The sequence below is a fragment of the Zosterops lateralis genome, assembly GCF_965231275.1.
Source record: "Zosterops lateralis genome assembly, chromosome: 4".
Lineage (NCBI taxonomy): Eukaryota > Metazoa > Chordata > Aves > Passeriformes > Zosteropidae > Zosterops > Zosterops lateralis.
In genome coordinates, this window is record NC_139765.1 from 46,130,974 (window position 1) to 46,144,031 (window position 13,058).

Genomic DNA, 13,058 nt, shown 5'->3' on the forward strand with positions numbered 1-13,058 from the left:
TCAAAAATGTCTAACAATGTTACGCTTCATTTATTCATGTAGTTCAAAAGCAGTTCAATCTGTTAAACTGTGTATATACAGAAAAGACCAAAATTTTCCATATACACTCCATATATACTACTGAACAAGGAACTTAAAATGACACTTGCAGAGCATTTTCAGGATAAAGATGCTTAACATGAATCTACTGTTCCCATATTTACGGTGAGAACTGTAAGAACAAAGAGTTACCAATATTAACATATTTTAATAAGAAAGCTATTTTAAGAAAGAATATGACTGCATTTAGGATTCTATTTTAAAATGCATTTATGCATACGTATTTCCTTCAATTCATGTTGGATATTTCAGCAGAGATAAAACTTTTGAATATCTTGCATTTTCCAATGAGGTACCACTAACTCCCAGGAAAATAAGGGTAACAGTCTGCTATATGCACTGAGGCTCTTACCCCAGGTTTAAAACAAGGCAATTCAAGGTTGCCTCAGAGCGTGCAGTGAATTTATAATCTCCTCTAGAAAGGTGCATGAAGACAGTTATGGAGCATTTGCATATGTAGTAACTTGCTACCTGGACATCCAAGTACCCCCCTATACAAACCAGATAATTATGAAAATAGAGATGTGATAAAAAAAGTGTAATCTGGAGAAAGAAAAGCATGTCAGATGCAAAAGGTGGTTTCTATAAGAATTCAAGTGTTTAAACATTCCTGGCTGCGGAGAAGAGGTATTTTTCAGATTACATGAAAAAGCTTAAATCCAAAAATTTAGCATCTAGTTCTACTACAATAAACTGTTCAAGTACTGAGAGCACGTTTAGTTCTTTATGGCTGACGAAGGTGAATTGCATCCTAGGCCTTTGCTATCTAGTAATTAAAATACATCAAACAGAGAAGAATGCTGAACTTGGGAAACAGGGTTTGTAAGATCAGACGGAAGGGCTTTGTCCAAAGACTCTGGAGCAAGGAAAAAGATAAAGTAGACTTCATTCCAGCCCTGTATGTCTGAAAATACTGGATCTGATCTCTATTAACACTAATTATACATTCTCTAGTCTGGTAAACTGGACTTAAAAGTGAACATAGATGAAACAAGTACCAGCCTTACTGCATTTCACACAAGTCTGGCAATTCAGAAACTATGTTAAGGCAAAGAATTGTGTAAAGCACTGTGTAGAAGTTATAAAATCATGTTGTTCATTCAGCTATCTTTCATGTAAAAGCACAGATCAATTTCCAAGTACTTTCAATTCAAGGAAAGAGGGGGTGGAAAGGTGAGAAGAGAAAGAAAACTTCTTCACATAGATTAACACTGACCCATTCAATCAGTCAAGGAGCAACTTGGAAAAGCTCCCAAAGCTAAAGCAGCTCCCTTCCCAGTTTTGCTTGTCCAGATGGAAGATGAACACATTTCAGGATTTCAAGTAGTGCTTTGGCTTGGAATCTGATGTGTTACTTTACTTTTAGGTTTAAAAAAAGGTTTAAAAAAACTTATTTGCTTATTTCGGAGAGTAGTTCATTAAAATGATTTCAGGACAGCAAGATCTGCCATACTGGGAAGGTTGTGGGGGGCAGTCAGATAAGGGAGGGAGGGAGGAAGAGTGTCCTAGACAAAAAGGTGAAACAGTAAAATGAAAGTAATTTCAGAACCTCTTGAACCTTACCCTCCATGGGAGCCGTCCCCCTTCACCCCTTAATTTCTACAAAGCTTTTATACAGGTGAATTATTTCTTCACCTTATAAATGTTGAATCAAGATACAGAAATGTGCTTTTTTCTGATGAAATTCTAGCTGTTTGTTTGTACCAGTGCTTCTTTTTTCACCTCTGAATCTCATGAATTTTTCTCTATTTCATCTTATACTCCTTTATCTGTTAGCCTTTAAATTTCACTCATCAAGCACATTGCTAAGGATATTACACAGTCTTTTAATGGACAGCACCAGAAATTCTGTATGTGATCCAGGTACATCTTATTACTCAAAATATGCTACTTTTTTCCCAGCATTTGAGGCTAATGCCATCATATGAATTGATACAACAAATGTAACAGATGCTTTCATTACACTTAAGTGATTCCATCCTGTGCTCTCTTTATTGAAGGTCTCAGGTTCAGTCACCCTTTGTAGTTCTTTTCTGCCACAGATCTACATCAGGTATTCATTAAAATAAATACTAATAGTTTTAAACTAGTATGCATTGCAGGAAGTATTCTTTGAAAACCTGAAGAACTACAGAATAATACAGAGGCACTGGAGGACTAAAACCCTATGGTTAAAACTACTAAAGAAATTCATTTGCTTTGTTCTTTACTTATCAGGGTCACCAAGAGAGGGTGTAATACAATAAAATAGTATTGTTGATAGGAGACACTGCTTTATCCTCAAGGGAATTTCTTCTGCAGTTGTCCTCTGAGTTTAATCTTACTGCTGTGGCATCTTGCTCTTCTCACTAGCCCAGAACCAGGGTAAAGTTGAATAAGCTATCAATGGAAAGAATTAAAAAGTAGATCATAAACTGAAATTGTACACTAATAAAGAGAATACTGAAGTGTATAACCTGGTCTTTTCACACTTTACAATATTGTTAGATTTTCAAGTTCACCATCTATTTAGTGAAATAATGCTCACTGAAGGATCAGTTGCAAGCAGGAAGTCAGAGGCAATTTACATATAAGGTTTCCTTCCAGGCAGAGAAGAAAGCAACAGCAGAAGAGATCAGGTTTGTATTGAGAAGACTAAGATTTTTAAGCCTTTCTAGTTCTGTAAAGGGCTATAGAAGCTAAAAATATCCTTTCTTACCCCATCTGTCCTAAATTTCCTTTGTGCTACCAACTTATTTCCTTAGTTTTGATTCAGAGATTCAGGTCATTTTTTTTCAGGTGTAAAATTGGAAAATATTTACTCAAGGAGCAGTTTTCAACTTACTTGATGAAGATCGTTACCCAAAACATATTCCTGGAAGTAACCTGGTGCAGCAGATGATGCTCTAATTGCTTGCCACAGCTTATAATGACAACCTCCCATATAATGGGACTTCACACCAGGAAAGTGGTTGTAGTTTCTAAACACAAATGCTTTCAGTGGTGTTCCTCTGTTTACAATGGTGCTTACTGCAGCTACCTGGTGAGTGAGGAGGAACAAAATTAGTTATCTATGATGATAGTAAACATAATATGAGAATGAAAGCTTCCCACCATATGAAATTCAATTTATACATTAATGCACCTCTGGAATCTTACTAGGTTATTATTTATTTACATTTTTATAATGTCTGTCTAAATTTTAAAAAGTGTAAGCAAAACACAAACAAGAGACCCAAATCCTTAAGGCAAGTGCAATTTTTAACCTGCAATTGTTTCCACTGGCTACTCTGTTTCTACAAATATCTATGATATTTAAACAAAATGCTGATGTCAACTATATGATTTTAAAATACTTCTCCTTTTGGAATAGTATTTCTTTTGCAGAAGTCTGTAACCAGCAAAACAACAATGCCATTAAATATGAATGTCAGAACTGTAAATTTCTTTCTCCAAGAAAACGATTACTTAATATTGCAACTGGAATTAATGAACTGTCATAAGAATTTCTCCTGCACAAGAATGAAATTTAAGTTTTTCAAGGTTTTTTTTGTAAGGATACTGAAACACCAGTAACAGAAACCACATATGTTCATCTAAGTGAAAAGCAAAAATTATATTTCCATTGAAGAAAACCCCAACTATGATGACAAAAGAACGTATCTTACAGACTTAACCACAAAGAGAAAGTACATGTAGATACGGGTGAGTGTTAGAATGTGCAAGACCTTTAGAGGTGATGCAGCCAGCCCGGCTGGCACTGTCAGAACCCTCTTTAGCAGCCAAGTGGGTGTTCAATTCTATCTTGTTTACTGTTTTACAGAGTAGGGTGCTTTCATGAAATGTAACTCAACAGCACAGCTGACACTGTGATATCACTGTATGCATTTTCACTCTTCAGCTACTTAATTTAAACAATTTTATTCACTGTAAATTCATCCTTATAGAAAACTATAACTTCTACATTACAATGCAAAAGCAATACTGCCCAATTTACACCCCATCATTTGACAGAGGAAAAGTTTCCTGTTTTTCTCAAAAGGAGAATTTAGGTCTAAGCACTGTCATAAGTAGTACGAAAAATAACTTCAGAAAATTTAATAGAAAACTTATTAAGAGAATCCTTTCATTTTTGGCAATACCCATGTACACTCCAGCTACAGTCTAAATTGCAAAGTGCTCGGCACCTTCTGGAAAAATCCATCTTGCCATGAATTTAACAGCAGCTGCACATAGAACTTCATGTTTTATTTTGATTTTGCTGTGCCTTGTAGAGAGTGCCACCACTGACAGCACTATAAAGTGATTACTGGGAACAGCTAGTTTCAACTCTATTTATATTCACATTTTATTACTGAAGAACATGGAAGGAAGCCAAAGATCCCAGTTCAAAGATAACTTTCAAGTCAACATAGGATAGCTTCTCTCTCAGAAAGCAACATACCACACCAGCCTTTTCATGTCCTTGTTTTAGACATGGACTAGGAACGCAGTCAGTAAGGCACACGTTTCTATGTTTAGAAAAATGTGAATATCTTCCATTTAACAGTAAAGCATTGAATATAGTGCTATGACACCAAAACACCTGTTAATTACAGATTGTTCTGAAATATATCCTATTATATTTCTCTTCTTTCTTCACACCCTATCCTTCACCAAAAATAAAATACCCATGCTTTCTCATCTTTCATTCTTGTGCTGCTGCTGTATGTAACACCCCTCCTATGACTTTGTGCCTCTTCTATCATACAGGAAGAGAAGAGATCTTGGGGCCCAAGAATGTGACTGGACAAAACCAGGTTCTCCAAAGTGAGAAAAAGCCCTTGCAACACAGAGGACAAGTAACAGAGATTACAGCTGACATGACAAGATCTCCAGACACTAGAATTCTTACGTGAAAAAAACAAGCTTTGCACAATCCCAAAAAGTTGACCCAGTATTTATATGTTTACAAGTTTTTTAACATCTCTGCAATATATTCCAACCAGAAGTATTAAAAATATAAGAAATTGCTGCTGAAATTTAAAATTCTAATTATTTTTTATCCTTTAAAAGCATGGGTTATCACATATGGAAGCCTGAAAAGCACTTCAACATTCATGCTGTCTATCCAATATTCTTATAGGTATCGAAGTTACACAGAACTCTTAAAAAAAGTACATGTGAAATATACAATTAGTATTTATCTTAGAAAACTGTACTTACCTTTGGACATCTAGACTTTCTTGCAGTTTCAATCATAAGATTTGATCCCATTTTTTCTCTACAAGAAAGTGTACAAAATTGAAAATGCTCCATCAGTTTAGCATGAACAAGACATGCATTTTTATCATCTTTATTTCTGAGACCTCTGCATTTCAAAGAAGCAATATTTGTATTGCATTTTAATAACCAGATGTCTACAAGTGACTCCAATGGACCAACATTTCAAACCTTCTAGTCTGCTGGAAATAAATTTGAAGAGTGGCCGAAGAGGTCTTGATTCAAATTACTCACTTTACATACTTAACCAAAAATCACTAGGATTACTCAGCTACATATTTAGACAAAATACTTTGCTACTTTTAGGAATCAAAAAACCTACATCCTTATTAAGTGGTTCTACAGTAATGAAAAATCACTCTTCTGTAGTTACAGAAACAAAAGCTACAGAGAAAGATGGCATTCCACATGATTTAGAGGAAAGTTAAACACCATCTACATGTAGTCTTCCATAACAGTAATCCAACATGCATTTACCATTCCTTTTTGAGGTAATACTTTTTCACACAAATACATTTTTATAAATCACACTAATGGTCAGCATTGTAATTTCTCTTCATATCAGGGTCAGTATTCCCATAGCTAACTAGAAGACAGCCCTTCTGCACAGTAGAGAAGACTGGAGCAAATTACCATACTAGCCAGTAATCTCACCTCACCATCTACTTCAACTTTGATTTGCTAACAATAAAGGTATAGAACTCCTACAGAGTATGGTCACCCATAATGATTCCAAACAGGCTTTCCTTTAAATCAGCAATCTTTCTTCCTCCCCTAGAACACAGCCCACACAAACACTGTGGTGCATCTGCCTTATTCTGCAATGACAGTTTTCCATACTGCCACACTTTTAAAGTAGATATTCCATGAGCTGTTACGAGATCATCCATCTACAGCTTGTACCCGTGACAGGAAGGAGCAGTGCTTCCACTGCTAAAAACAACACCTTTATTGACCTGCTCAGGTCAGAAGACTAAAGAAGCTTTAAAGGCCAATGCAGCAGCAGTTCTTCATTCAGACAATAGACTGTATGTGCAATTAGGACAATTTGCTGCTCCTCCAGTGGATATTTGTGCCTGGAGGATGGCTGAGTACATGTCCTTGACAGGGAAGAATGAAGGAAGACAGGTTCCAGTCCTATGATGGAAAACTGGTGACACAGTTCTTGTACCAGTGGCACCGTTTTGTTTTATTTTTGCATTGATTCTAGTCTCAGAATCACCAGCCAGAAGGGGAAGAGTGACATCTGCACTCACTAACTGATTACAGGAGATGAAGGCACACAGAACCATGAAGTAGGAATAAAAAAAATGAGACTGACAGAGGTGAGATATCAAAGACATCTACTGATTTGCATCACTTTCATCTACTTCTGAAATGTCTGTATTCAGTATTTTTTTCCCAAACCCCAAATGCAAAGATTAAAAAAATGCAAAAGCAATATTCTCTGCTTAATTATGGGAACCATCAAACTGAATAACTATCTCATCACATCCTGTTTTTTATGAAGGCCAGGCCAGAAACTGGTACTCCAGAGTAGGTACAAGAAATCCTTTAAACTACTGTGCAACTTCAGACATTACAGTCTAAGGAGAAAAGTTTAATATCACCTCCACATTTATTTTAGTTCCATTGCTAGTATTAATTCTGTAATTGAGTATTAAATAAATGTATCAAATAAATGTATTAATTAAATAAACTGTTTCATTTTCTTTTACAAAGTCACAGCAGAAGTAATTCCACAGTTTATTCACATACTGTGTTAAAAAACAAAGTCTTCAAATTTTAATTTTATTGAGTAGTCCTCATTTTCAAAGAAAAGAAGAAACTGGTAATTCTCAAGATGCCTTACTGTCTCAATTACCACTTTAACTTGTTTGCTTTTGTTAATGATAAAGACTCCTAATGTGTGTTGTCTTTAGGTCACTGGCTACTTTTCCCCCAATCTTGCAACAGAAATATTCTCTAAAATGGGGAAATCAGAACTATAAATAATATTTTAAATGAAGCTGTATTGTAAAGTAATATAATGGCATAATAGTATTTTTTGTATTTTCAATCTCAACTGTCACACACTGAATCACCTTGTTTGACCACAAGCATACAGATGTTTCATTAAACTGCCCGTGGCAACACCCAAATCACTTATGATAAAGTTACTTTAAATTCTGTAGGCATTTTACATTTTTCCACTCATCAGTTATTACTTTACACAATTTCTTTTGCCATCCTGTTTTTCCATTTATCTACTTTGTTTGTGTCTGTCTGCGACCTATGTCCTCTAGACATGACCTACTTAAACAATGAGTCTCTCTCGCAAACATTGCTCTTTCATTGCTTCAAGTCACTAATGTTGCAACACTTATTTCAATAATGCTATGAAGAACACTCTGCTAACCATATGCTGGAAGAAACATTCTAATGGGCTAGGCAGTGATGCAAATACTCTGGAGAAAGAGCACTCACTGCAAAAGGCAAAATTGTAACTTTTACCCCCTTGTAACAACAGCAGTAACACCAAGAAACTATGACATTTTTACAAAACCTACAGGAGAGACTTTTATACCGTGTGCTGGTATGAAATGTAGTGCCCATCTAGTCACTAGAGACCAGTGTTAATGTATATTTCACTCTGCAAAACAAACACTTAAGTATTATTACTTTTATTCCCAAACACATGCATTATCCATTTTCCTACCAAAAGAGAAAATGTAATTTTTATCCTATGCTCCATACAGTGACTGATTGCTTCTGAAGACTATAAATCCCCAACATGAGATTTTAGCTACCTTGTGAAAACCCCTAGCTGCTCACCAAATTTCTCCAGTAGTTTCTTAAGACAGCATGCAAGAAGAAAATTGCATATGTCAACAACAGTCAAAAGAAAACAGAGAAGTTGGAACTAGGTTCTTAAAAATGCAATTCAATATAGCATTACATACACTGATATGTTATAAGTAAAATCTTCTGCATAACGTAAATTATTAAAACCAGTCCTCAAATTGCAACTCAAGAAATACATGAGAGAAGTTAAAACAGATACATACAGAACACTTGAAACCAACTCCCTAAAGTACTCTGAATAAAATGTCAGTTAACCAAAATTAGTTGTCATTTTCTGAATTGTAATTTATAATATACCCCATGAATGCATGGAACATTGGCCTGATGAAACATCAACTTAATTATTTTCAGCAAGAATACCTTCTGACAGAAAATATCACCACTGACAATTGTGGTAGGACTAAACATGTATTACATTGTCAAATGGATTGTTTCTACTTCAAGCAAACTACAAAAACGCACACTGCACTTGTAATGCTTTTAAATTCAAAGCAAAACATAAAGCAGTTTCCCCGTGCTATGACAATGTTAGACCTGCTCTCCAATATTGCTATACAGAGATACTATATAACCTTACAATTTCCTTCTCAGCTCCAGGCCCTCACACCACGGGGAAGCCTCTAGGAATCCCTTCAACAAAATGCTCTGCAGGCGTAGCATCTCCCTTCAGCACTGCAGGTCACCAAGAAGTCATTTGTTGATCAGCACATTTAATTTTTAATTTACTCTATGGGTAATATATTAATTGCCTGCTTTTGTCTATTGCACAGGAATAGTTCTATAAGTCCCTCACACACCACATGTAGCTGCAGAAAAACAATAGTATTTTAATTAAAGGTATCTAAAATACTTTCACATGAGGTTATTGTGATTTTCACAAGACTTCTTTTAATTGGATGGGCAAGGTAATGAGGGAAGACAGAGAAAAACCTAACTTCTAAAAAAAGATCTTCAGATATCTGAGAAGAAAATCTCACAATATTAATTTGATAAGCGTATTTATTTCCAAAAATATGCAAGAGCACAAAGAAATACTTAGAAGCTTTTCTCTCCACTTCATCAAAGAAGCAACTTAAAATTCAGACCACACTGGTATTCCCACTATTATGTCACAAACTCTTCTAATCCCATAAAACACAGTAATCACGTTCCCAAAGGAACTTGTTATTACTTATCAGAAAGAACCTTTTACCATTTTACATTTTCTCTAAGAAAAGATTGTTCCAGTTCTTTCAGTGGCAGGGTCAAATAAGCTTATGCTGGTTGGGAAACTACAACATTATTTTGCTAAAAATTATAAACAATTGAATTGATATCAATACAAATACAGATGAATAAAACTAAGAAATAAAACCTGTAATATAATAATTCTTTCTAGTAGCTTTTCCTGAATAGCCATCAATGCATGTGAATACATTTCACAGGCAACTCTTGACACTGCAGATAATTTTTCATTGCAACCCTTAGAGCTCATTTCCCTTCCAAAGAAAGTGGCAATGGACAAAGCCCTCCAATATAGTAGCAAACATTAAAAATCCCTACAACAGCACATTATTTCACTTCTCATCAATCTCCTTTGGTTAAAAAAGGCACAGCAGGTAGCTAGTAAAATCTGTAGCAAATCTGCCATGAGTCAGATCAAGCCGAGCTGGCAAGCATACAGGAATATAATCAAAAATCAGTGCAGTAAAGCTTACTTTATTCCCCAGAGACATAAATCATTACATTAAAAGCTCTCAACATTTTGGTAAATATGAAAACAGCTATTTCAAAAGAATGAGAGGATATGTTAATCCTTTCTAGCTGTTGAAAGAATCTGCACACCAGCGAAGCAGTAACATAACCAAATGGACTCAGACATTGCACGAATTATTTTTCACCGGATCATCTTTTACTTACTTGAGCATTTTTTCCCATATATCACTGTCATAAAAGGCGTGGTTCCAGCCCATTTTGACTGTTCCAACAATGACATTCTGCTTAAAAACATCTGATCCTAACTTATGGTACAGTTCTTCACAATCATCCAGGGGGATATGGAACAACCCCAGCATAAAAGCTAATATAGCTCCTGAAAAAAACAAATATTTTGCAATGTAAAGTGTATCCTGCAGTAAGATTACAAAAATGAATTACCAGTTAACATAGTTCATTGGTTAACAGAATATCTGTTTTGAAACAGCAAGACCAATTGACATTCATATCACTAAATTCCTGCTCAGGGATCACAAATGATGTTTTAAAATAACATATACAAGATAGAAGAAGTCTATTTTCAAAAACAGAAATATGAGAAGTTGAAAAATTACCTTATTTCATTTTGCAGATTACAACAAGCATATGGCAGAAAGCAAACTAAATCCATTGCTTTATGTGGAAAGAGAAACAAGTACGAGAAATCTTTGCTGTGGTATTAAAAATTTATTTGAAGAATTATTTGCTACCATGCAAACTCTTAAGTCAGTAGAGAGATATTCTAGGAAAATTCTAGTAAAAATGAAGGAAGTTTCAGTAGTTTGGATAACATTTGCTTGCAACCATTTATAATTAGTTTCATACATGCTGCCATCTAGTGTGACAAAAATTATTACCTATCCTTGTAGGAACAAAGTAACAGCATTCAAAAAGCACTGCTGCTAAATACCATTAAAAGAACTGTGGGAAAATACAATTAATGCATTACTACAACTCTCAGATATATTAAACTGAAAGGGACACACATAACCTTTAAATCTAGTTGTGCCATACTTTGAGAATGTGTAATTAAGCAATAGTAATAATTAGGACACATGATTTTTTCAATCTGGAAATAAATGCCATAGGCTTGAATAAAATTAATTTTAAAAGGTGCCAATTCTTGAAATAGAGTAAGAATATAATGTATGTGCAGAAAACACTACATGCAGAAAGTTACAGATGGCTTTAAAGGAAACATGACTTCCAAGCCCTTTTTCACTCTCACAATGCCCACCACTGTGATAGCTGAGCATTCGAGGATTCATGGTCTCAGATTCTCAAAAGGCAGCACAAGTGCTTAAGGCAACCTGGGCCTACTTGACACAAAGTTTCATCACGAGAAACTTTCTCAACTGCAAAATCACCAGATTCAAGGTAGATTTAACACCTAGCACCTAGTGAAACACCATTTTCCACAAGTCATGCAAATCCTCTGCCATATTCCCTTCCTCCAAACTTTCCAGCACCAGATCTATAATATCACACATTTGCTATTTTAGTGAGCAGATTCAAAGTATGCAGGGCCTATTACAGCATCTTTGCAATGATCCTTCTCTGTGACTGCCTGCATTTCCACCCTCTGACCCCCAATGAAGGGAAACATAGGAAAGATAACTACAAAAACAGTGATGCTGAATTCATGGGAAGGGCATTTCCCAACTTCAAAGGCAAAACAGCTGAACAACAGGAAGAAATACAAACACTGCAGCAGAAAAGAGAAGTGCAGTGCACAAGAGGCATCCTTCCTATAATTTAATCCATCACTCTTGTAAAGCACAATTCATTCAGCTGCAAGACTATCAGCATATGTACTACCAACACAAACAGAACTTGCAGCAATTAAGAACACGAGGTCTCTGTCCAAGGTAAAACACCCTTATTATCATTGAGGATGACACTGGGGAAGTATTTTGTAGGGAAACCATCTTCCAAAGAAACAACCACTTACTGCTAAACTAACGCAGGATTTATTTGGAGGACTATTAAAAATGTAAAGCAGGGAACTCTACAAACAAATTCTGTCTAGGAGACCTAAACATTCTCCTCCACTATTTTGAGTCTATTAAGCAAATCTCTAAAAACACTCTATATCTACTCATGGTGTTCTGTGTTTAATATAATTTCTGAATAAAACTGTATAGAATATAAGTATAGCAAAAAATTTGAAGAATGTGGGTTTCTAAAGGAAACTGAGCTAGTAAATTATAGCATACCTCTTATGTTAGAAAACATAATTGTGCTGCTACTGGTCTAACATAATTTCTGAAGGAGATTACTGTCTTTAAAGGAGAAACTTATGCTTTGAAGTTTCCTGCTTTCTACAGAGGAGTAGCTTATCACTGAGTCATAGGTGTAATCAAGTCTGGGAGGGACCTGTAGACATCATCTAGTCCAACCTCCTGCTCCAACAGGTATAATTAGAATAGGTTACTCAGGACTTGTTCAGCCAAATTGATGGAGGCTGCCTGTGTAGGCAACTTCTTCCAGTGTCTGACCAACCCTGCAAGAAAAACGTGACCCCATACCTAATTATAACTTCCCATACTCCAACTTGTCTGTTGGCTTTTCTCCTATCACTGTATCCCTTCGAAATTATTCTAGATCTATCTTCTCTTTATTTTCCCATTAGCCGAACCAGGATAAAGGCCTACACTTAGCCTTCTCTTCTCAGTGCCAAATAAACCAGTTTTTGCACTCTCCTTTAAATGTCATGAGCTCAAGTCCCCTGATCATCTACTTGGATCTCTGGCAGACTCACCCATTATGTACAAAAATATACCCAAAAGATTAAGGGTTTATAGAGGAGCCATAACAAGGCATTTTTAGCCAAACAAAGACCCTTAAATTGTTGGGTATGTTTTTGTCCATGCCAGCCAGTGGTGGGGTTTTGTTTTGCTCTAGAGTACAGCGATATTTCATGTCCAACTTGTTCCAAACAAGATCAGGTCCTTTTCTGCAAAGCTCTTTTCTAGGCTGTCAGCCCACCTCAGATGGAAGGCTTTGCATTTGGCTTTACTGAACCTGCCAAGCCATTTCTCCAGCCTGTACAGACCAATATGAAGAGAGGACACCACAGCTCTGACCACTTCCTCTAATTTAGATCATTTAAGATCTAAATGATGCAGGCACATTCTGTC

At 35.8% G+C, this 13,058-nt stretch overlaps 1 protein-coding gene across 1 annotated transcript in view; it reads right to left on the reverse strand.

The window, feature by feature from the left end:
• The window catches only part of PNPLA8 (patatin like domain 8, phospholipase A2), a 35,739-nt gene that overhangs the window by 16,690 nt on the left and 5,991 nt on the right, over positions 1-13,058 (reverse strand). Inside the window, exons 6-8 of the mRNA XM_083859976.1 lie at positions 10,084-10,255; positions 5,284-5,341; positions 2,924-3,118 (exon numbers count right to left, since the gene is read on the reverse strand). Of these exons, the coding sequence (XP_083716102.1) occupies positions 2,924-3,118; positions 5,284-5,341; positions 10,084-10,255 (425 nt within the window). The remainder of the gene's footprint in view (positions 1-2,923; positions 3,119-5,283; positions 5,342-10,083; positions 10,256-13,058) is intronic.